At 39.1% G+C, this 26378-nt stretch overlaps 1 protein-coding gene across 1 annotated transcript in view; it reads right to left on the bottom strand.

Annotated features, from left to right (window-relative positions):
- Positions 1-2832: 2832 nt before the first annotated feature.
- Positions 2833-26378, bottom strand: part of rtn4r (reticulon 4 receptor) — a 49047-nt gene continuing 25501 nt past the window's right edge. Inside the window, exon 2 of the mRNA XM_031747154.2 lies at positions 2833-4905. Coding sequence (XP_031603014.1) covers positions 3524-4905 — 1382 coding nt within the window. The 3' untranslated portion in view covers positions 2833-3523. The remainder of the gene's footprint in view (positions 4906-26378) is intronic.

Below are 26378 nucleotides of genomic sequence, written 5' to 3'. Positions count from 1 at the left end.
ATTGAAGAATAGTGACTAAATTCACCATTTTGCTTTGCTGATTATTTTTCCCTTAACATAATTTTTTGCATAGCCTGCAGTTATTTTGATTCCCAGCCAAGATTCTAATACATGTTGCATCCGGACCCTCGCTGCAGATGGAGTGCCCATAATTAGCTTCATTTCCCTTCATCAGTGCAAAAGGGGGGTGGAACTGTTACTCAGACCTAGAAATATAGTCACTCTCAGGGGTGGATTTCAGCATCTGATGAAAAAGTTCTTGACGTCCAGCAGAAGCCTGCAGGCCCAGGTCATCATGATTCTAGACACTGTTAAATGTAGTTACAGCCTCAACGTTGCACAGTTGCAGATTTCACAGCCTCTACTGGGAACTTTAGGGCCTTGTAAAGAGTCCAGAGCTGATGGGATTTTAGTCCCCTTGGCGAGCAGCTGAAATAAAATTGGAATGATCCTGTCTTGAGTGGCTATATACAGCTGCAGTCCAATAGTTCAAATTTTGAACTTTCTGTTTTTAAAATCTTGCTACAACAAACAAAATCACAAAGGGAAATCCAGAGAGAACAGAATGAAAAACAGAAATCTTAAGGGAAAGTAAATGTAAAGGGATAAGAGAACGTGAATGAAATGTGCTTTTAAGGGTGGATCATAGTATCTTGCCAAGTGTTCCAATTTTTTGTGCTCAGAGAAACTGCAGCTTCCTCTCAGCATGAGTCTCTTTTTCAAATCTCCAGTCCACCGGCGTGGTGCTTGCTAGAATGAAAATGCTTCTGATGATCAAGCTAATTTACAACTGTTCTCTTGATGCAAAGCCGCTTCATAATATTTTTACTCAAGTAATGCCTTTTAAGTAAAAGGGGACTTATATCAATAATAATTCATTCTGGGGCACTAGATATGTTTTGTTTGAAAAAGCAGAAATTGTGATTTAAAGAAAACCCGTCTAGTTCTTATGTGGCATGTGCTAGCATGAGCAGTGCTTTGTAATCAAAGCAGAATCATAGCTAATGACACAGGTTACATTCCTTTCCTTGAACACAGAAAGCCAAAATCTCAGAAACTGGGACTGTAAATATATTGATATGAGGCATGTCCAATGTATACCTTTTTTAAATTCTAGTGCTAAAAGTTTTATTGTTTTATTGGGATTGCAAATGTTTACAAAAGTACATCTAATTGCAAATTTGTATTTATTAAATATGCATGGAGAGCATGGCAGATGAATCTGGGATGCATGTTTACTTTTTTAAATATCTGAAAAATAAGTTGCATAATAGTAAATACTATTAAAAAATGGCCTTGTAGCTGCCTTATGACCTCTATTTTTCAAATGTCCAAAATCCTCTTCAAATATTAAAAACATATATTGTTAATCAACAATAAAGATACAAAAAATTATCTGCCAATGTAAAAGTTTATATGTTAGAGTTCTAGTTATAGAAGGGGCCTTTGAGCGATTTACATGGTTGTCATCAGCTATCAGCCCATACTTATCACTGGCATGTAAAAGTCCACTTTCAACACTGGTTTTGTTTGTTTGTGATCATTGTCTGGCTAGATATACACATGAGATTTGATCAAGTTATGTACAATTACTGGGACCCTTTCAGCCTACAGCTGCTTGTGTATCAGCATAGGGCAGCCAGCTTGTTTTGGAAAGGCTTTGTTGATTTCCCTGTTGATTCCTATTTAAGATCAATATCCTCTCACCTCCCCCCTTCAGTCCTTTTAAATTTTAGGGTTAATCAATGACAGCTGAAAGCTGCAGGAGTCCCTGCCTTCTACTTTTTCTACTTTGCAAAAAGAGATTTAGGGCTGATGATAAGATCTTGACTTAATTTAGTGATAAATATAACTCCACATTATCCTGGCCTTGTGCATAAGCTGCCATGGGCCTACCACAGGCAACTAGCCCCAGCAGAGCTGTATGACAAGGAGACATTTCGAAGCTTAAATTATTCTGTATGCAGATATTTCATACTGTATTTTCTATGTGAAGAAAGCAAAGCAGTTCTTAATAAGACGCCTTGAGGGTCTCTTCTGTTCTCAAAGTCAAGGTTGTGATGTGAGGAGTCACTTTTTAAATATTCTTGCAGCATTTTCATACATTGCTTAATAATTCAATCAAAATGATGAGGGATGTGGCAATGTAATATACAAAACTAGGTCTAATCATATTCTGAATTTTGTAAGCTGCCTGGAGCGAATCATTCAACATCATCACACTACATGTGCAGCAATCATTAAGGACTTGTAGATATACTGCATGCATGTATGTTAGATTATCCACTGATTTGTGTGATTTTTTTCAGAAAATCGTAGGTACATGGACACACTGTGGAACTGAAGATGAAATAATTCAACAACAACAGTCTAAAAATTCATTTCCATTGTAACTAATTTTTGAAAAAAATATTACTTCATCATTATGACAGCAAAGTCAAAATACACGGGCCCATTAGCTGAAAAAAATAGAGTGAAAAAAGTTGGAAAACTATGTCACTCGCAGGATAATTTTATATGCTTTTTTACATGTATGCACTGTTGCTCTAGCAGGTTCTCTTTGGGCTGTTTCCAGCATCACAGTGCTGAAACCTTGAAGAAGATGAGCAAAAAACAAGCACAACCTGGTTGAACCTGGTTGACTCCAAATCCTTAATTATTCCTCCATTGCTTTTTTGATAAGGATTGTACCCCCTCCCAACATCCATAATAAATAGAGAAAAAAAATTTTTTTTTTCAAATGATATCTTAAAACTTAAACTTCAAATCTAGAAAAACTGCATAGAAAGTAATTTTCCTGTATGCTTAAAAACACCACACAATAACAACATCTAAGAAATAAGAACTTTTATTCATAATATATTCATACTTGTACACAAGTAAAATAAAATGCATATCTATGGTTCCATTGCAATCTCCATGAACAAACTGATAGCATTTTTTTTTTGGTAAATGCTATCCATTATCCTTTCTGTCATGAAAATATAACTAAATCAGGGGAGGCAAAACATTTTTTTTTATAAACATAAAAAAACCAAAACATTACTCAACAAATGCATGACTTTGAATAAATAATGGGGAGAGATTGTTTATCTTCATGAAACAGACCAAACATTCTTTGTGTGCTTTCTGTCTCTGATTTCCTGTAAGAGTGTTCTTCTTCTTATGTTTTTTTTTTTCTTTTTTTTTCTTCCAGTGGTCTGTCTAAGCAGTAAAAGCTTTTGAGAGGGAAAGGGAGGAGTCTCCAAAGTGTAGCTTAGACACAGTACAGTTGAGTACATAGAGAACAAACAATTTTGGGCACCAATTCATTATTTACATTAGATCTGTAGTGTTCTGTAAAGGCATCCATTTTGTTAAATGTACTCTAACGTCTTCATTATTGTTTTTCCTCAGAAATGTTGGGTCAAAGTGACTCCTCTCTTTTTAGTCACTGCCAGCTTTAGATGCCACTGCATCTTCTGTATCATTGTCATGAGCATCAACATTCTTGAGTCCAGTGTTCTGAGGGAAAGCGGGAGTCCTAAGACATGGCTAGAGATATCCAGGTCATGGGAATGAAGAGAAAGTGCAGCACTTGCAAATTAGAACCCCGACCTTTGATGCAGTGGGTGTCTGATTTTGGCTTTTTGGAACACTTCTTTTTCTTTTTGTTTGATGCTGTGGATGATTCCAGATTGTCTATAAGGTCAGGGTTTAAGTTTTCCAAAGACTTTTCCAGGGTGTTCGACAAGGTTCCCAGTGGTCCATCATTCTGCTTGTTTTGGGTCTCATTTTTTGTTCTTTCCGGATCCTTATATTTAGTTTTGGACATGTTCTCCTTTTCCTTGAGGGGGTTGTTAGTGATTTGGCGACTCTTTCCAGACAGGATAGAGGACTTGTCATTATCTCCAAGGCAACACCTGGGGATGGTGTCCCCCACAGGGCTTTCAGTGGAAAGGAATTTTCCAGACTGTGGCTTGGAGCTAAAGAGATTGGTCTGGATTTGAGGCGTTTCCACACATCCCTCCAAGTCTTGGCTTTTCAGTCGTTTAAGGTCCTTTCCCGCCAGGAACTCGGGGACATTGCACTCCAACTCAGAGCTAGAACCTTTGAAACGTTTGAACCAGTCCCACAAGCTTCTGGCCCGACAATCACAAATCCACTGATTCCCATTTAAACGCAAATACTGGAGAGAAACCAGTGGGTCCATGGTCTCCCCTGTCAAGACGGTAAGATTGTTGAAGAACAAGAACAAGGATTTCAGCTTACCGAGATCACTAAAAGCCCTGGGTTGGACATAAATAACCCGGTTTTGGTGTAGCAGCAGCCGGTCCAGATTGATTAACCCCCGAAACATGTTGTCTGTTACTATCTTGATCTTGTTATTGTGCAGGTGGAGATAGGTGAGGTTACCAAGATCCAGAAAAGTGTCATCATGCAGGGTTAGAATGTTATTGTCCTGCAGATAAAGGTACTGTAGAGAGAACATTCCTCGGAAAACCCCAACAGGGAGCTCTGACAGGCCACACCTGTGCAGGTGAAGGGTATGCAGCTTAGTTAAGCCCCGGAAGGCTGTTGGGCTGATGGTGCGGAGGTTGCTGTTGTCTCCAATGTCCAGTTCCTCCAGTTTTTCCAAGCCATAAAAGGCTCCAGCCTCAATGTAGCTGATGTTGTTGGAGTACAGCCAGAGAACAGTAAGATTATGGCAAGAACTGAAACTGGTGGACCGTACCACCGTCAGCTTGTTGCTCTGGAGAAATATTCGTTGGCTCCGTGCTGGGATCTCAGTAGGGATGGAAAACAGTCCTTGTTGTTGGCAAGCCACAGTGGGCCTGGGTTCTCTGTAGCACACACACTTGGCAGGACAGCTGTCAGTCTGAGGCACAAGGTTCAGCCACATCACCAGAAAAAGGAGTCGCCCCCCTAAGGAGACAGAAAATCATCAGTGGATTAGTAATTAACGTAACAGAAAGATTTACTAAAATATGTAAAAACAAATGTATCCAGGTCAGGTTGTAACATACAAAAACCCTTGAATAATGAGTACTACTTTTCTACTTGATAATTTTGTGTTTTGTGACAGGATGTTACTATATAAGCAATACAAGACTCCACCAGTTAATGTGACAGTGCACACCAGCAAATTACAAAACAGACAAATTCCAAAATATTTAATTGCATGAAGTATAATATTCAGCATATTACTACAGAACACCTAATCCTCTTCGTAACAGAGATTCAGCATGAAATTCAGCAGTCATGTTATTTGGATCCGGGGACACATTGCTTCCCTGACGACTCTGATGACTTAAAGACCTAAGCAGCTGAAGAAGTCTCATTTAAAATTGGGTGGGTGTGTTTTATATGGAATTAGCTTGCTCTAATAGGGGGGACACAACTAAAGATGTTTTGATTGTCTAGAAACTGACATTTAATGTGACGCTTGCAAAGAAGCTCTCGGTGGAAATGGGCTACAGGAATGTACAAGACATATTATATGACACACCGCAAGGTTTGTAAAAATCCATGTTTAAAGTAATCATATTCTTGACGCCACTGTTAGCATGAAGTTGTTAAACACGACAATGACTGAAGTGGGCTCAATCATGTAAACAATGACTTTTGACATTATTCTGTTGTAGGAACAGCTGAGGTAAAAATAAAGTATCTTCTGGGGCTGATATATCTTTCACGTAGCGATAAAGGTGTCAAAGTGTCACAAGCATGTCTAGTATCATCATGTAATGGCAGGTACTCCTTTAAATCTCTGAATCCTCTTCAGCTCCTGTTCTTACTGAGGATTTCCAATCTCTGCTCTCATGCACATGTGAGGAATCCCAGGCTTGCAGGCATGACAGGTAGTGAGCCTCTGGAAAATGCATGAGCCTTAGTCAGCCCTCCCTCCAGCCTCACTCTCCCTCTTCTCATTCCCTTGCAATGTGTTGTGGTGCAGCTCATCTCTGGACCTTGTTAAACGGAGCTCTGGTGTGGCCTGACAGCAGCCCTCTGCTGCACTTTCCTTGCAATCTCCCTGCTCAGCCGTCAGACTGCCACCGGAAAGCTGTCAAGGCTTTCCACTCTTTCTGCATCGCAGCACTTTTCCCTCAGCACTGCCTAACAATAGCAATATTTTATCGCACAGCACGCTTCGTGTATCTCCAATGCCGTCTTCATTTTTTTCCTTCTCTCTGCTGTCTATTCATTAACAGGCTATTTCCACCCACGCATTGCATGTCAAAGCCTGGGCTCCTCAGCTCTCCGCATAATATGTCTTGTCTTTGTTAGCATCTGTTGAAAGATAGCATATGCCACACAATGTCATGAACTCCAAAACGCATCTTCACTGGATCAGACCAATTACATTATAACCAGGAATCTGACAGTCATAGCATCCTGGCAGTTACACTTTCATAATCAAGTACCTGATGTCAAAGTGTATCAGTCTCAGACCTTTCACCTTTCACTCTACAGAGAGTCATACACAATAATCTGAAACATTACATAAAAAAGTATGCTTTGGAGCTGTCCCGATGTTGTTGTTGAGTTCAAGTTGTTGAGTTGTTGACACAAAATACAACAAGGTTATGGTGAAAAATCCATTCCTTATCAGCTTCTGCCAGCTTTGGTTTCAACTCTTAATCTTCTACTATCTCTTTTGTCAAAACATGGCTCAGAGCACAGCTTTCCCTCTTTCATACCCTGCCAGTAGCCTCTTTTCTAAGAGCTATATTATTGCACAATAGCAACCTTCTAGTCTGTTTAAGCGCGGACAAACTTCTTTGTTTTCTCTTGAGAGACACCCGAGTCAAGTACATCATTTCACCTTCTCTCTCTCCTCCAAGACCAGCACCTCTATTTACATTTTCATTATTATCATCTCTGTGCTTGTCCTGCTAGACCTTAGTGCTGCGTTTGATACTGTTGACCATAATATCCTATTAGAGCGATTAGAACATGCTGTAGGTATTACAGGTACTGTGCTGCAGTGGTTTGTATCATATCTATCTAATAGACTCCAATTTGTTCAAGTAAATGGAGAGTCGTCTTCACACACTAAGGTCAATTATGGTGTTCCACAGGGTTCAGTGCTAGGACCAATTCTATTTACATTATACATGCTTCCCCTAGGCAGCATCATTAGAAGACATAGCATAAATTTTCACTGCTATGCAGATGACACGCAGCTCTATCTATCCATGAAGCCAGGTAACACACACCAATTAGTTAAACTGCAGGAATGTCTTAAAGACATAAAGACCTGGATGGCCGCTAACTTTCTGCTTCTTAATTCAGATAAAACTGAGGTTATTGTACTCGGCCCTGAAAATCTTAGAAATATGGTATCTAACCAGATTCTTACTCTGGATGGCATTACCTTGGCCTCCAGTAATGCTGTGAGGAACCTTGAGTCATTTTTGACCAGGACATGTCCTTCAACGCACATATTAAACAAATATGTAAGACTGCTTTCTTCCATTTGCTAAACATCTCTAAAATTAGAAATATCCTGTCTCAGAGTGACGCTGAAAAACTAGTTCATGCATTTATTACTTCCAGGCTGGACTACTGTAATTCATTATTATCAGGATGTCCTAAAAACTCGCTGAAAAGTCTTCAGCTGATCCAAAATGCTGCAGCAAGGGTACTGACAGGGACTAGAAAGAGAGAGCATATTTCTCCTGTTTTGGCTTCCTTCATTGGCTTCCTGTTAAATCCAGAATTGAATTCAAAATCCTGCTCCTCACATACAAGGTCTTAAATAATCAGGCCCCATCTTATCTTAATGACCTTGTAGTGCCATATCACCCTATTAGAGCACTTCGCTCTCGCACTGCAGGCTTACTTGCTGTCCCTAGAGTATTTAAAAGTAGAATGGGAGGGAGAGCCTTCAGTTTTCAGGCCCCTCTTCTGTGGAACCAGCTTCCAGTTTGGATTTGGGAGACAGACACTATCTCTACTTTCAAGATTAGGCTTAAAACTTTTCTTTTTGCTAAAGCATATAGTTAGGGCTGGACCAGGTGATCCTGAATCCTCCCTTAGTTATGCTGCAATAGACGTAGGCTGCCGGGGATTCCCATGATGCATTGAGTTTTTCCTTTCCAGTCACCTTTCTCACTCACTATGTGTTAATAGACCTCTCTGCATCGAATCATATCTGTTATTAATCTCTGTCTCTCTTCCACAGCATGTCTTTCATCCTGTTTTCCTTCTTTCACCCCAACCGGTTGCAGCAGATGGCCCCGCCTCCCTGAGCCTGGTTCTGCGGAGGTTTCTTCCTGTTAAAGGGAGTTTTTCCTTCCCACTGTCGCCAAAGTGCTTGCTCATAGGGGTCATATGATTGTTGGGTTTTCTCTGTATTTATTATTGTGCTATCTACTGTACAATATAAAGCGCCTTGAGGCAACTTTTGTTGTGATTTGGCACTATATAAATAAAATTGAATTGAATTGAATTATTGGGGTGATCCATGTATTCTACAAAAACTAGTCTCGCAGTGTCTCTTTCACCGACTGCTATCCTGTAGGTGAAAGTATGACTTTATTCACCCATCTTTTTGCATGGCAGTCTTTAAAACCTGGACTGAAACATACTAAGAAATGCAAAAAATACTTCATACTTTTTATTGTTTGAATTTCCAGATTGTGATAAAAGAAAAAAAAATCAATATTCTGAGAAATAAAATCGTGAAAACAGTCAGTGTTGTAGATAAACAATATCAGCAGCCAACTCCCATCCAAAAATACTGGTATCAGTACCCTAGTAGTAGCTAGAGGATACAATACTGGAATGCAAAAACAGAGAGTTGTCAGCAAGAGAGGTATGAGTGGGTGCAGACTGCTTTGTTTACTTATTGTATGAGTGAGAAGTCACTTAGCCAGACTTCTCACTCATTTTCATGTGCCTCTGGCATGTTTGGAGTTTTAAACAAACTCTTGGTGCTCCTTTGTCTTAAAATACAACATGCATTTAAATGCTCTGGACCTTAAAAGGAACACGGAGGGCATACTGGGACAGCAAATTCAGAGTGCTTCAGATTCATCACGGTGGCTTTGCTTTGAAGGGCTGGGGATTGGGCAGGGACAGCTAACATGACAGTCTTATCCCCTTGGCCCAGAGTGAAAGTGATGTCTCTGTCAAAGATGAATCACAGTAGTTCTCCAGAGGGACCTCCTGGCCTCCTTCTGAAATTATACATTATTGTGTTTTGAAAGGTAAGAGAAGAAGGAGAAGAAGAAGAAGAAGAAGAACTGCATATGAGAGCAATGGTCCCTGACTGAAAGGTCATGTATGCTCCATGAATCCCTCTTTGTATGCATATTTTTCTTATATCAATATGAAGAGAAGCTGTACATGATACTACTAGACCTCTTTCCTAAAAATTACAGTAGGGTTATGTTCATATAAAATAAACTGCTTCCATAATCAAATTTCTGATGTCATTAGAGTGGGATTAGGGTTTAGTTTTCACCATTTACTCTGCAAAAATGTATGCTGTTGATTTAAGAGTTTATATTATTGAATGCAGATTTTTTTCACGGATACATTTTCCCAATTAAATTCTCATTTCCAAATACATTTACAATGTTTGACAAACATTTTCTTGCTTTCGTACTGTATCTCTGACTTAAGCCACATGGTAAAAATGATGAAGAAGCTTTAAAGATGTGGTTAATGTTGTGAAAGGGTGTATATATTAACCTGAACCATGATATTTTCCAAAATCTAACCAAGTAGTTTTGGTGTCTGTGCCTACTAAAACCCTGATCTGGGAGAAAGTTCAGCATTTTTACTGATGCCGCCACCATCCCCTTTTCTTCTGAATACAGAATTTGTCTGTCTTTATAATGAGAACTGCTACCTTTCTGGCACAAAGTCATACTGCTGCAGGGAGAAAATATGCTACCCTTAAAAGGTAACTGAAAATGCAGTTTTGTTGTATGGGAACACATTTTTTAGGATACAGGGTTGATATGACAGCTGCATGAAGTCCAATTTTAGCAAAACCTATGCAACTAGAAATGACAATCTGAGCTATAGAGTAATACAGGGCAATAACTTGAGGCACTGCATACTCACAAATCACAAACAGAAAACTGTTATGAAAAGTGAACACATAGATATGAAACTATATTGTACCACTAAGAAAACATTCCGAATTCATTATTTCTTTTTTTAAAGACAAAACTACTTTTATGCTGTTTATGCGTTTATTTGTTTTCCCTCTGTCATTTAAAGTGTATCTTGACTTTTTGAACTCTACTGTATCAACCTTTTATGTAAGTGTTATGAAACTACGTCTTTCTGTGTTAATTTATCCTCAGGGGTTGACTATTTTTGTTCTGTGTTCCCTTCCTTCTGGTATTAATTACAAAACAATATGACAGCTCTGTCTACTAAATTTCTTTCTTAAATACATTTGTTTTAGATTTATCATAAATGTTTGTAATCAACATATCTTTGCCCTTTATTTTATTGCCTTCCTCTTGTTACTCTTTTTTTCCAGACAGCAAATCATTTATTTGATTCGATAGACGCTATAACCATGTTAATCTTCTAACATGGCTAAAGCTGTGAAAGATTTTATTGTAACACAAATCATTATGATTTCCTAATAACACACTGTTGTCATTGGCCCTTTCATATTCACATTCTATTTATTGCCATTTACCCCAGTGTATCATGGAATAAGTGGTTTCTGTTTTAATCTATAATTATTATTATTATTATTATTATCATCATCATTAACTATTTTACATAAATAACATACCTTTACATGATTTGATGGTTAACACCGATGTACAACACACTATGAATGTGAAGAACCTGAACAAACGTTTATATGAAGAAACTAATTACATTTCTCTCTGCAAAGCTTCTCTTTTTGTCTGTTTAAACTTTGGATACATTCTAAAACTTTCATTGCTGTAGAGATTTTTACAAAATAGTGTTTTAGGAAAAGCAAGAATTACAGGGTAGCCTATAGTCCCACTGTCATGACAGAACCGGAGGATATTCCATTTAAGTTTGCTTTGAACCTCTTTTCCTTCATAAGCCTGTGAAAAGTTTTATTAAGGAGAAGAAATGGTCTTCACTTTCAAGAGCTTCACTGAATTGCAGAGGAATTGGTTGGAAGGGCATATTGATATGGAAAAAAGTTATGATCTGAAGTCCACATTGACCTTTTTATTGCTACTATATTCACTCTGTCACTGAAAGTATAGTTTTCAAAAGAGTCACTTTTCATCTGTTACTCGGTTTTCAATGGTGTTAGTCTTACTTGTAAGTCAAATTCTTCACTTATATATTCCAAAAGTTTTTTTTTTCACATAACCTGCAGTAAATAGTATAACATTTACTTTTAAAGTTTTGTAAAAGGCAATTTAGTATTTATTATTGAAAAAGTTTTCTTTCTTTCTGCATCCGGATGTGAACCTGTTTCAATTTCAACCAACCTCCCAGAAGAATGTCCACAAAAAGTCAAAACAAATACACAGACAAACACACAAAGACAGATTTGTGCTTGTCCTTACAACATTGATGAACCAGATGCTATAATCTTAAATAAAGATGCACACATCAGATCAAACAGGTTATTTAGGGCATGATGGACCAGAGACTTCAGCTGGAGTCTCTCAGCTAACCATAGAGTGTTGCTGGGGCACCAGTGGCAGCTTTAGCAACCAGATGAGCACACAATTAGAAGACGAACATGGGGACAGATGAGGTCCTGTTTGACACACATCTGACACAGCACTTGCCCAAGCAGATGGCTCATGAATAACTGAAGGAACCGGAGGTCGGCAGGCAGAGGGAAAAACTGAGCCAGCCAACGGTGTGTGTATGTAAAAAGGTGGGCCTGCATAGATTTGCATGCATATGCATTTACATACATTCTTTTATTGCCTGGAGAAATTTAAAATAAATGGCAATGCATCATGTACTGAATACTTCTGACTAAACCTAACTGTGGTAGACAAATAGGTGGTCATGTCAAACCACTGAGAAATGGCAGCAGTAACAAAAGGCAGTGGGCTGGCAATATCCTGACAGTTAGAGACTGAGCTTGCAATCAGAGGGCCGTCGGATCGAATCCCTGCTTGACTGGCAAGCAAGTGGAAGGGAAAGTGGAGGTGAAGAGTTCTCCCTTTCAACAACTGCCATCAAATTACCATCGACCCTTCAATGATGCACTGACCTCACAGCTGCTCAAATCGTCACTCAACAGGATATCATTCGAGACTGTGTAAGGCTCAACATTTGCAAACTGTCAGCGCTGTATATCACTGTGAAAGTAACTTGATAAATAAAAATACTCATGTGCACATGTACTATAACAATAAATATTTTCAAGCACTTCTTTTTACCTCTACTTTTATTTTATGCTTTTTTGTACTTCAAAGGCCAAGAACATTTTACATATAACAAAACTATAACATCAGCTTACGCAACAAAAATGTAAGAGGACATGACTTAATGTTTCTTTGAGAGCCATAAAAACATTATTCAGTTCCTTTTAAGCAGTGCTGTGTTCAAATTCTGATAAATACTGAATAGTCAACGACATGTACAATTGGTGGCATGTCCCCAAGTATATGATGGATACTTCTTGCATCACCGATTGTGGAACTCTACAGTGCTCCTGCATCTATCAGTCAGTTTACCTACTAAATGATACTACCTTTCCTTCCAAGTTGAATTAATGATAGCTAAAATAGAGTTAGATATGCTCGAATGCCACTAAAATTGATTATTTGTAAGGTGGTGGCAAAGTGCCATTGGATTAGGGGGCAGAAATGGCATATTCCTCACAACTCTACTGTATGTTGGCAGCAAACCAAGTGGCCCTCAGTGCTTCTGCAGCTCACTATGAAATGTTTCATGGAAGGCGTTGGGAGTCAAGTCTACCCGTGAGGTTTTGCAGAATGGCTCAAATTCAGCTTTATACCCACCCCCACATGTCACAGACATGGACAATTTTCTCATGTGAAACCATGCAAAATGCATAATTCAAGTAGTGTTAACTGAAAATAATGCTAGCAGTGTGCGTGTTTGTGTGTGTGGTGGGGTTGGCTTTGGGGGACTCGAGGAGTCCAGATGCACTCCTTGAGCCACAGAAGACCAAAAATTCCGAATGGCCTACTTTAGGGTTTGTGCCACGCAGACTGCCAGTAGTGCAGTTTTTTGCTTAACAGAGTGTATGAGGCTTTACCTTATCTGCACATAGCTGGAAAGAAAATAAATGAGGGTAGCAGCTACAGTACATGCCCCATGTGCCTGGATGTTGTTTTGCTCTGAGCTAGACTTTAGCGCAGGTGTTAACAACATTTACGATGCATTCTTTTTTGGGGGATTTAAACAGAGCAAACATGAAGTACCTCAGAGGATTAATGTGAAAATCTTTTCTGCAAAGAAATTCAAAACAATGGTTAAACAACAGTATCAGTTTAGAGCCAAACTACTAAAACACTGAGTGCAGTGTTTGTTCAATTGCATTTGTCAGTGATTTTTAATATATTTTTTTATCATTCATGGCTGTTAGGTTAGGCTACTCTTAAATGCATCTAACCATGGATGGATAGATGTTTCCTAAGGTTTGCCGCTATGATTTAGAAAGTACTTTCCATGGTCCAAACTGTGTTTGTTTTGATTTTTGTATTTAATTGTTTGCAATGTAGCCAGTTCTATTTATTGAGTCATAGATGTTTCACATGAAATAAGTTATGTTGTTTCCAGAGTGTCTATTGTGGATGCTCATCATGTTGAATGCAATAAAATATTTACCACTCCAAAAAAAAACAAGTCATGGCCTGCATGTGTAAGTTGATGGAGACTGCTACAATCACATTTAATGTATTGCGGTGGCATGAAAACAACGCATCACTAGCAATATTATTCTCAATTATCTGAAAAGGATAACGGCCCATGCAAATGAAAGCTTCAGATAATGACACCATCTCACGTTAAGTGTTAGAAACAGAAAGTTTCTGCTCTGCTCTGAGAGTGTCAAAGCAGTGACAGCACCCAAAGGCAACCCTGTATATTGCTGCATCTAAAGATGATGAAACACAGTTTGGTCGAGCTGAGAACATGCAGTAATAAGTGGTTGCACAGCTTGATGTCATTGCAGCCTGTCTTTGCTGTGGGCAAAGTTGAGCTCTCAAAGAATAGTATACTGTGTTTAGCAGGGCTGGAAGTAAAGTGGGTGCAAACATTAACCACTCAACATTTTTCTGATGGCTTCATTACTACAAAATTCCTATGTTTGGCAGATGCCCTCTTATACAAGCAATGATTGTGCTTGTTGAAGAGAAACAAACTCTAGATAAATTGTTGCATTTGTGTGAGTTACAATTGGGGGGAAAATGCATCAAACAAGCGCTTAATCTTTGTCCAGTCTAGACAAAACAAAAGTCATTCTGTGAGCAATCCATTTAGTTGTTTGGGAGAATTGCTTTGAAGAAACGAGTAGCTGTAGGGAAAACCAGCAAGGAATTCAGAATTCCTACCACCTTGTTGTTTTTGTTCTTGACACAGGCGCTCAACTTAACCTTGCAAAACCCTTGCATCAATGATAGAAAAATTGCAAAGATATACATTAGTCACTCTGAGGTAATTCATTGGTGGGTGTACAGCAGAGAGTGGTATTTTCAGTTGGCAGATTTCTCATTCATGTGAAAATGCAATGAATGACACAGGTATTTCAATGCCTAGGGGTGAGAGGTAGAGAAAATGAGGCTGAAAATACTTCTGAAGACAAACCATTATTGACACCCCTTTTTACTGCCATAATGTGTTATCTAACCTTCTTCAGTCTTCTCCACTTTTGCAATATTGCACTCTGCTATACTGGCCTGCTGACTATGCAGGCTGGTTGCAAATGTGTCCTCTTCAATCACCTCACACTGAAACTAAGAAAGAAGAAAGGCCCATGTAGGAGCCATTTTTGGGTTGATACCTTATGTATGCCGCTAGAGGTCACCTTTTGAGTTTTTCGGTATGGTGTGTTTATGTGAAGGTATTTAAGGTAGACACATATAATTAACGCCAGGTGTTGTTGTTTGGGAGGAAGCAAGTTTGTGACCGCTGCGCTGTTATGTTAAATGGTGTTGGAATAAAGATTCTAAAGGACAAGATAAGTACGGCTGGAGTTATTGGACTGTAGCAAATTTAATAAGTTCATTCATACCAGAGACATCGCATCCCCCCCGCCAACGAACACCTCAGTGGCTTCAAGCGTAGGCTTATCCTCTACAACCTGCTTGAACTACAGACCATCTCACACTAAACGCAACACCTGTCAAGATGTTGATGTTCCACAATCCATTAGTCATCACTACACTGCAACATCATTACATGACTAATCAGTACTAATTCCTCAGACATCTAAATACCAGTCAAAGAACTTTGTGACAGTTCCCCATCACACTAGCTGTCTCCAGGACTAGATCTTCCTATTAAGACATACACAAATGCACAGAAGATTTGAGCAAACAATTGCTATCAACCACATGTACAATCTGATGCATCTTGTTTTTAGCAGATTAAAAAAGTTAATCACAGCAGTAATATGTCAGACACTCAAGTTGAAATGGTACACTGTATTCTGTATTCTGGTTTGTTATTTTGTGATTTCAGCTTGTTTTCATTATTGATGATGTCTGAATAATGTTAGTTTAAGTTTTGATTTCCCATGATGCCAATTTGATGGATATTACAGTACTTTCTCTTATTACTTTAAAAATCTGTTTACCACCTGTGTTCTTTTGTATCATGTCTAGTGTGTGCTCTTTGAGTTCTGTCTTTATTACTTCATTTTCTATTTGGTTTCATTGTGATTCTTTGTTCTTAGTTTTGTTTTTGTTTATTTCTTGAGGTTTTGATTTCCCAGGTACATTGTCACATTGTTTATTGCTATTCCTTGTGTTTTTTGGTTACTGTTAATTTCATGTTTTGTTAAATCTTTTTGGTACTTTTGTCAACTACTAAAAACTGGCTTGCTTTTTGTTAAATGTGTCCTACACTCCACTAGTGGTGATATAATTAAACTGAAAACATGGTGTAATCCTACAAATAACTAGGTGATTTGTCTATAAACAGCTCATTTACTTCACTTCATTCATTTTGAGGCAGGGGTATCTTCTAGTCTCATCAGTTAGAGATGCTTTACTGAAACCTCAGAAATGGTACTGGAGGCAGAGTTCTAGATTTTGAAGCAATATAAATCATTTTTGTGTAACAATGTGAAGAATTTCTTGTTGTTATGCTCCCAGAGAATATGATCACTGAGTTTTGATTTTTTTCCCCCTTCGACTCAGAGTATTCAAGCCTTTTTTCCTCAGCAAATTCAAATAGTTTGTCTGCAAGTTATCTGTTTTTGTTAAGTTTCACTTCTCTCATCAGCAGTGTTTTTAGTCACAGTAGGCAGCTCTGGGAACATGGTAGAGCATTTAGCAGCTTAAGAGACAGATTTTTCCCTTAGGCGCTGGTGAAGAGCAAAAGGCAGATAAAAGGAGAATAATAACTGGAGTTGCAGTCAATAGATAGCCAGGCGAATAACTTGAAGTCCCAAATGACTGCTAATCTTGTTGTTGAATATGTAAAAATGTATTTTTAACAGCATGTTTACAATATCATCATTAGGTTTTCAATACATTAGCCTTTTTTCATAAATTGTTTCCACTATGTTATAAAAATGAATTAATGCTGTTGTTTTTTAATATTTAATTTTTTATCAGTCACTATTCACAGAAGGACAAATACCTGCTCTCAGATCCACGCCTACAGCCAATTTAGAGTCACCAAATAAGCTGACAGCAGGTCACTAGAACTGTGAGAGGAAAGCCACACGCAGGTACAGAACATTTAAAGTCTACACAGGGCCCCAACTGACCAGCATGTTTGAACCACAGCACAACACTACGATTCAAAATAGTGTAAGTCGGAATGTGTTGTTGTTTTTCTCAGTAAAATCACAGAAGGCTCAACAGACAAAATGATATAGCTCGCTGTGATATCTGTCATACAGCACAGCAGTTATCAAGCTGTCATCTGGCAACAAATTGTTCAGCTATATGACACACAGGAAAGTATACCTTTGAAAGAGATGAAAAGGCAGTCGTGCGGGATGCAAGATCCATGCCTTCTTAAAGAAGGTATGACATTTTAATGACATTTTAATGACATTTAATTGCCCTCTAGGAAAAGGAAATCAATGAGATCCCAAGAGGAAGAAGATGAATATGGGAGTTCCAGAAAATAAGATGAGGGGGGCAGCTAATGTCCAGTTTGCTGCATGATATAAAACACTGGGTTTGTGTAATTGTATGTAGGCATGTAATATTTACACTATTGAATCATACCGTAATGTCAGCAGGTTAACTGATTCCAACCATTTACAGCAGATCCAATCACTGCATGCGATCTTTTAGGGTAGGAATTATGTATCCATTATCTCAAGCACTTATTCTTTAATTCATTTTTATTCCCTCTGTATGACTCATCAGACACACAGTAAAGGAACTACAGAGATGTCTGCCATGATCTATAAGAAATCACGGGAAAATGAAAAAGATAAAATACATAAATTTGGTGGATGACTGCAAGCATTAACTAATTCTGTCCAGCTTCCTTGTAGATCCATCTATTTTGGATGTGTAGGCAGCCCTGGAGGCATGTTGACCTGAAAAAGACAAACCTCTCCCTTCCTTTCATCTTCTGAGTCAGTTCCTGCAAGCAAATGTATTACGGCCAATATCATGAGGCCTACTTCTGCTGTTCTGCCCTGTAACAAGAGCAGTGTTCTTAGCAATGTTTTGCACCTATCGCATTGGATTTTTACTGGCCATACTTTCAAAAATAGTGTTGTCAGAGGAATGCACTGGAATCTAGATGCGCAATGAAAACTATTGAGAACCCGGTAAATAATTGTGGAGGCAGCAATGCTGTCTGTGAGCAGATGTAGGTGGATTTTGACATTTGTGAGGTATAGGATCTCATATCTTCCCCTGCCTCCGCATACATCTGATTCATTCTTCATCCTAGACCTTCCGCTTAAACCCAAAGCATGTGAAAACTGGAGATTTGAAGCGGAATTTGGCCAGCATCCGTCGACTCGCCATTTACAGTATATGCTGAGGCAAAGCAGACGCTAGAAAACTCACTGTGCTTAAAAGAAAAATGACAACCACTGGCAATTTGCTTGAAAATGGAATACAAATGGAGTGGAGTTGCAGGCCTTCATGAAAATAAGAGGTGAATAATAAAACCACATTTGTTTGCATATGAACAGAATGACTGGAATGGCTTAAAAGGGGCATTCTCTAATAAATTCTTAGTGTTTCATTTCAAAGTGAATATTTTGCTTGTGAGAAAGCAAAATAGACAAAGGATAAGTAAGCCTTTCAGACTTTCTGATGTAAATGTCATAACACAAAACACTGAGTTAACCATCGTATTGTTCTGAAACAGATCAGGTATTTGTTGATTCTAGGACAGGGGTGGGCAATCTCAGTCCACGAGGGCCGGTGTCCCTGCAGGTTTTAGATCTCACCCTGGGTCAACACACCTGAATCACATGATTAGTTCGTTACCAGGCCTCTGGAGAACTTCAGGACATGTTGAGGAGCTAATTTAGCCATTTGAATCAGCTGTGTTGGTTCGAGGACACATCTAAAACCTGCAGGGACACCGGCCCTCGTGGACTGAGATTGCCCACCCCTGTTCTAGGATCTCAACTTCTGCAAAGGCCTTGATCTAGAATCTTCTTTAGTTTCAATGAGTAGGAAAAAATGGGATTATGGGCCTTTCCAACAGATATTTTTTAGGGACATTTTTTCCTCACCTCGACCCCTAAAAACAAAAAGAAATGGCTGTAGCCTGGTTCGTTTAATAAGCGCACTTCACAGAGCGTCTTAAAGCGAGCACTCGCTCCTTTGGAATAATGAAAGGGGAAAGAGATGTGCATTATTTACCACCCCCCTCAGTACCGCCGCACCCTGCATAGACAAAGCGGCCTAGTGCAGGAAAATGGATTTTCCTGCAGGGGAGCTCAGATAAGAAGTATAGAGGGAAGGAAGGACAGAAAACAAAAAAAGGGGTGAAAACAGAGAGACATTAGCCAAACCCAGAATCAGTTAAATTTCTTCACATCAGCCTGTCTACTATCTCCACCTCATCCTCCCTGTTGGCCTGATAAGGGCAGTTCTTTACATCAGAGGCCTCCACGGATCAGTAGCCTTTTTTACTGAAAAGGTCGAGCATTGGCCCAAAGCTCAGTTCATGCTGGGAACTCATCATTCCTGCTCTTTATCTCCCAGGTGAGGGATGATCCAAGGCTGAGTGCCATGTCAGTATGCCCCCAATACGCCCTCTAACCTCTTCAATTTCTGGGCTGCTCCCAGAGATAGAGAGAGGAAGTGGAAAGTTGGTTATATGCGCACAGGTTTGCATTGCATCACACTATCCAATAAGACCAGAGTGAGGAACCACTAGTGGCTCACAGTGATGCTGCAGTGGGTTGGTCAGCCTACACCCCTCCCTTCTGAACAAAACAGTCACGAGTTGAGAAGAGTGGATAAACACGCCAGCATATGGCGGCCACCTGAGACCTTAGCTTACCTCCCAGAATCCAAAAACCTAAAGCAATTTGCACACATCACTTAACCGGATTCCAACACAGGTGTGTATGTGTGTGTATCTGTTTATATGAGATTGCATACAAGTATATGTGTGTATTGTTGTTGCTGTCACAGTTCCAAAATAACTGTAGCACTGTAAATGATGCGCTGGCGCAATTTGCGTGTCACTGTAGTGTGGGATGACCCAACTGACAAGACTTCCTGCTTTGCTGCCTGGGTAATGAGTCATTCCAGCCCTGGAGAAAAACAATCTGGTATTTTTAAACTGCATCCTTCAGCTGTTCCTTTCTCCCTCGAGCTCCATCTTGTAAGCTCTCGGTGGCTTGTAATATGAATGCCATTTGTAGTTCTTGTGCTAATGGGCCTGATATGTCTGAATAATAGAAATGCATTGCAGACCTTTTAATGGTACTCTTGGTACATCCATGCCCCAACAATTTTGATTTAATGCTCTACACAATGCAGCAAAATGTGAGATTACCATTTAATCAGTAGTCCAGTGCTATTAGCATTTTTTCAGGTTATAACACTCCAGCGTTTTGAATGTTAAAAGCGAGGCAATCACTATGTGTTACATAAATTTTAGAAAGTATGCTAGTCTCAGTTTTAGAATCACACAGCACCGAAATATAAGAATATGAGTTCGAGGCAACTGTTGGATAAAATAAAAATGAGATGGCCAATACGTCCCAAAATTAAACAGTGCACAAATATTTAGATTAAAATTAACTGATCTACCACTGCAAGAATACTACAAATGTTGAGTGTCTTTGAATGTAGCTGGTAAATTATTTTAGAAGTTGATTTTAGTGAGAAAAATGTTCATATTGTGTTATGTTATGTGCCCGTTGTGTTGTGTTGAGATTTATCTGATTAGTTGCATCACATTGTAGGTTCAGTAGGTTCAATTTGTATATATGCAAAACTCAAAAGCCACCTCAATCCCAGGTCCGTGTTTGTCTTATATAATCTCACACCATATATCTTACCAGCTGACACCTGCAAATTTACTTTAGTTTTTTGAGTCACTTCACCAAAGATGACAAACAATTATTAGTAAGTTGCTGTAAAACTCACTAAATACAACATGTTATCTTTAAGGGAATTTGATGTGTGTGAAAATAAATTGCTTATGATCCGTGAGTTTTCAATTCAATTCAATTCAATTTTATTTATATAGCGCCAAATCACAACAAAAGTCGCCTCAAGGCGCTTTATATTGTACAATAGATCGCACAATAATAAATACAGAAAACCCCAACAATCATATCATATGACCCCTATGAGCAAGCACTTTGGCGACAGTGGGAAGGAAAAACTCCTTTAACAGGAAGAAACCTCCGGCAGAACCAGGCTCAGGGAGGCGGCCATCTGCTGCGACCGGTTGGGGTGAAGAAGGAAAACAGGATGAAAGACATGCTGTGGAAGAGAGACAGAGATTAATAACAGATATGATTCGATGCAGAGGGTCTATTAGCACATAGTGAGTGGCTGGAAAGGAAAAACTCAATGCATCATGGGAATCCCCGGCAGCCTACGTCTATTGCAGCATAACTAAGGGAGGATTCAGGGTCACCTGGTCCAGCCCTAACTATATGCTTTAGCAAAAGGAAAGTTTTAAGCCTAATCTTGAAAGTAGAGATAGTGTCTGTCTCCCGAATCCAAACTGGAAGCTGGTTCCACAGAAGAGGGGCCTGAAAACTGAAGGCTCTCCTCCCATTCTACTTTTAAATACTCTAGGAACAGCAAGTAGGCCTGCAGTGCGAGGCGAAGTGCTCTAATAGGGTGATATGGTACCACAAGGTCATTAAGATAAGATGGGGCCTGATTATTTAAGACCTTGTATGTGAGGAGCAGGATTTTGAATTCAATTCTGGATTTAACAGGAAGCCAATGAAGGAAGCCAAAACAGGAGAAATATGCTCTCTCTTTCTAGTCCCTGTCAGTACTCTTGCTGCAGCATTTTGGATCAGCTGAAGGCTTTTCAGGGAGTTTTTAGGACATCCTGATAATAAAGAATTACAGTAGTCCAGCCTGGAAGTAATGAATGGCATGAACTAGTTTTTCAGCATCACTCTGAGACAGGATATTTCTAATTTTAGAGATGTTGCGCAAATGGAAGAAAGCAGTCTTACATATTTGTTTAATATGTGCGTTGAAGGACATGTCCTGGTCAAAAATGACTCAAGGTTCCTCACAGTGTTACTGGAGGCCAAGGTAATGCCATCCAGAGTAAGAATCTGGTTAGATACCATATTTCTAAGATTTTCAGGGCCGAGTACAATAACCTCAGTTTTATCTGAATTAAGAAGCAGAAAGTTAGCGGCCATCCAGGTCTTTATGTCTTTAAGACATTCCTGCAGTTTAACTAATTGGTGTGTGTTACCTGGCTTCATGGATAGATAGAGCTCGTGTCATCTGCATAGCAGTGAAAATTTATGCTATGTCTTCTAATGATGCTGCCTAAGGGAAGCATGTATAATGTAAACAGAATTGGTCCTAGCACTGAACCCTGTGGAACACCATAATTGACCTTAGTGGGTGAAGAGGACTCTCCATTTACATGTACAAATTGGAGTCTATTAGATAGATATGATTCAAACCACTGCAGCACAGTACCTGTAATACCTACAGCATGTTCTAATCGCTCTAATAGGATATTATGGTCAACAGTATCGAAACGCAGCACTAAGGTCTAGCAGGACAAGCACAGAGATGAGTCCACTGTCAGAGGCCATAAGAAGATCATTTGTAACCTTCACTAAAGCTGTTTCTGTGCTGTGATGAGCTCTGAAACCTGACTGAAACTCTTCAAATAAGCCATTCCTCTGCAGATGATCTGTTAGCTGTTTGACAACTACTCTTTCAAGGATTTTTGATATAAAAGGAAGGTTGGAGATTGGCCTATAATTAGCTAAGACTGCTGGGTCTAGAGATGGCTTTTGAGTAAAGGTTTAACTACAGCCAGCTTGAAGGCCTGTGGTACATAGCCGATTATTAGAGATAGGTTGATCATACTTAAGATGGAAGAATTAATTAATGGCAGGACTTCTTTGAGCAGTTTTGTAGGAATGGGGTCTAAAAGACACGTTGATGGTTTGGAGGAATTAATTATTGAAGTTAACTCAGAAAGATCAATTGGAGAAAAGAGTCTAACTTAACATCGATGGTACTAAAAGTAGCTGTAGATAATATTACATCTGTGGGATGATTATTGGTAATTTTTTCTCTAATGATAAAAATTTTATTTGTGAAGAAGTTCATGAAGTCATTACTAGTTAACGTTAAAGGGATTGTTGGCTCAGTAGAGCTCTGACTTTTTGTCAGCCTGGCTACAGTGCTGAAGAGAAACCTGGGGTTGTTCTTATTTTCTTCAATCAGTGACGAATAGTAAGATGTTCTGGCTTTGCGGAGGGCTTTCTTATAAAGCAGCAAACTATTTCTCCAGGCTAAATGATGATCCTCTAAATTTGTGACACGCCATTTCCTCTCCAGCTTACGAGTTATCTGCTTTAGGCTACGTGTTTGAGAATTATACCACGGAGTCAGGGACTTGATTTGAGACCTTAGTTTTCACAGGAGCTACAGTATCCAGAGTCGTGCGTAGTGAGGAAGTAAAATTATTAACAAGATAATCGACCTCTGTTGGAGTAGCGTTCAGATAGCTGCTCTGCTCTATGTTGGTACAGGGCATTGAAGATGATAACAGTGGGTGGATTATATTCTTAAACTTAGTTACAGCACTTTCAGAAAGACATCTACTGTGATAAAGTCTACTCTCCACTGCTGTGTAATCAGTTATTGTAAATGTAAATGTTATCAGGAAATGATCAGACAGCAGAGGGTTTTCAGGAAACACTGTTAAATGTTCAGTTTCTATGCCATATGTTAAAACAAGATCTAGAGTGTGATTAAAGTGGTGGGTGGGTTCTTTTACATTTTGAGAGAAGCCAATTGAGTCTAATAACAGATTAAATGCCATGTTGAGGCTGTCATTTTTAGCATCTATATGGATGCTAAAATCACCCACAATAATTATTTTATCTGAGCTGAGCACTAAATCAGATAAAAAGTCTGAGAAATCAGAGAGAAACTCTGTGTAAGGCCCAGGTGGACGATAGATGATAACAAGTAAGACTGGTTTCTGAGTTTTACAGCTGGGGTGGACAAGGCTAAGCATCAGGCTTTCAAATGAATTAATATAAAAATATAAAATCTAAACTTTTGGTTGGTTAAATGTCCCTTAGCGAAGTGCACTTAATTTTTTTGGTATCCATCAACAAGCTTCTAGCAAGCTTTTCTTTCCAAGGAGCTTGGAAAGAAAAGCAGCTGGACCAGTTTCACCTCCCCATCTGAGAAGCTTCTTCAGTTCTAAGTCTAAATGGTGGAGAGCCCCAGGTATTTAAGCCCTAGTGGGAGTTTTCCCTTAAGAGGGTCGTTGACCTACTATTGATCATGTGGCTCCCCATGAGCTGAGGTGTGGGTCATTATCAGCCGAGGTTTGGGGTGAAACCATTGTGAGACCTTTTTTTTTTTTTTTTTAAAGCCTTTATTTTCCAAATTCATGGGAATACATATCAAAAAAACAACACACAGTATTTACTTCAAAAGTATATGCCAATACACATGAAAATTTACAAGAATACATAGATATAAATATCAATTAATAACACCAAAACCATACTCAAGCCTTTTTAAAATTAATCATACCCTTAAAAGGTCCCAAGCTAAAGGACTATTATTTTCCTCCTTCTCAAATCTGCAAAAATATTCTTGCAAACAGCCACACTGCCGATCATCTTTTGTTCAAGGATCACCTTGGCTCTTGTTTTCCAAATGTGGGTGTTGATAATGCACATGATCAGCCAAAAATGACGTCTTTTATTATCATGCATCTTTTCCTTAAACAGTCCATACTTTATAGCTTTTATATTATTGTCAATATCAAAGCCCACTTTAGCCATTTGCTGTCTAATCTCTACTGTTCTATAGAAGGATAACAGGAGGTGTTGCAAGGTTTCATCTTTGACACATTGTGACATTGGACATTCCTTAGTGGTGACATAACAGCTCCACTGAACTACTGCTCTAACCGGAAGACGCCCGACGGAGATCAACCAAACCGTGTCTCTCATATTCTCCGATATTAATTTATCATAGACCTTTCCTCACCCTATCATGTGACTTGTTGAGATCAACTGGTGCAAGATGTGATAATGATGTACAATAATGCACACATACTTTAGCACAGTGTTTGTTATATCTTTTTTATGTGTGTTGAAAGGCACGAATATGAACTGCAGATGACTATAATTTACATACTGCATTCTTGCTTGTCACAGTCAAGGGTCACGAAAAATGATACAAAGTGCTGCCAGTGGTCCTTGGGCCAAACTGTGAGAACTGTGGCTCTAAGATGCTCTTTTGGCATTTCTACATCCCAGAAACTACTCCTAAGAAGCCATCAAGTCTCTTAAGTTAATCCTCTTTTCTATTTAACATTCTTTGATTGCTTGTGTTTACATACACAGGTTCTGTTCATGTTATGCAATTGTATTAGCTGGTAGTTTAACATGCTGTTCACATATGCATGCTGCTGAGCATGTGGCCCTGTTAGAAAAACAAGAAGAAAAAAGAGAAAGACAGACGACGCTGGACAAAATACCGCTTGATCCCCTCTCATCTGAAAACCTCTAAAGTCGACTCTCCTACTGACTGCATTCTGCTTAGAGGAGCTTCAGCACGGTGCCACATCGCCTGACAGCCGGGATTTCAATCATTGTGCTCGCCTCATATCTGTATTTCCTCCTCCACCACCACCCCCATATTCCCAACGCAGCCACCTGCCACTGTCATGCTAATTTACTAGTCCACACTGATGTGAGCACTCATGTTTTAGGGCTTTCTCACAGACCCCATCATTGGCTGGCAATTAAAGTTTTGTGTAATTTGGAAAAGGAAAGAAATAGAAACAAGAACAACTTTGCACTCTCCTGGGGAAAATTTGACAAGACAATGGAAGATGGTTATGCACGTTTTCCAAAGAACAAAATAGCTTTGAATCAGGTATGACAGAGGGGAAAGAAAAGTACTGTAACTACATTCATCTTCACAGGTATGCAGTGCATTTCTCCAGGGCATCTATAAATAGCAGCTGTGCAGCAACTGCAGTGGTTAACAATAGATTATGTTTGTGCTTTCACTTCTGCTGCAACTAAGGTAAATGACCTCCAGTGAAGCAGAGTAAACAGGAAAATAGATGCTCCGTGTCTTTCTAAGAAAGAAATTATGAGATTGCCTTTAGTTTGGCTAGCAAAGCAAAATGCAAGAGCGCTGCAATGAATTGAAAATATAAACACAAATCAACAAATCTTAATGTGTCAATGTTGGTTCTCCGATTTTACAGAAACTCAACTTAACCGAAATGCTAATCTTCATACACATTCACAACATTCACAAAGCTGTTGGGGCTTTTAAAAACAAAGCATTGTGGACTTTCAGAGCTCACTGGGAGCTTATGGAGTTTCCACATATCCATGTGAACATGACATGCTATGTGTGATTAATGGTATTACTGTCTATGCTAAGATAAGAGCTCAATTAGCTGTGTGGGCAAGGACCTTGACTCTATCTCCAATGACTAATCCCATGGTTTTTGTTATGATTAGCAAAAGCAGTTTTAATCTTTGCTTCACAGTGGCTGGCACTAGCCCAGACACCATTTTTTTTTTTGTCGTAAAAACGCACTCTGCTATGAGT

Source organism: Oreochromis aureus, linkage group 12 (assembly GCF_013358895.1).
Source record: "Oreochromis aureus strain Israel breed Guangdong linkage group 12, ZZ_aureus, whole genome shotgun sequence".
Taxonomy (NCBI): domain Eukaryota; kingdom Metazoa; phylum Chordata; class Actinopteri; order Cichliformes; family Cichlidae; genus Oreochromis; species Oreochromis aureus.
Note: the sequence above shows the minus strand (reverse complement) of the source record. Positions and strands in the feature narration are given on the sequence as shown.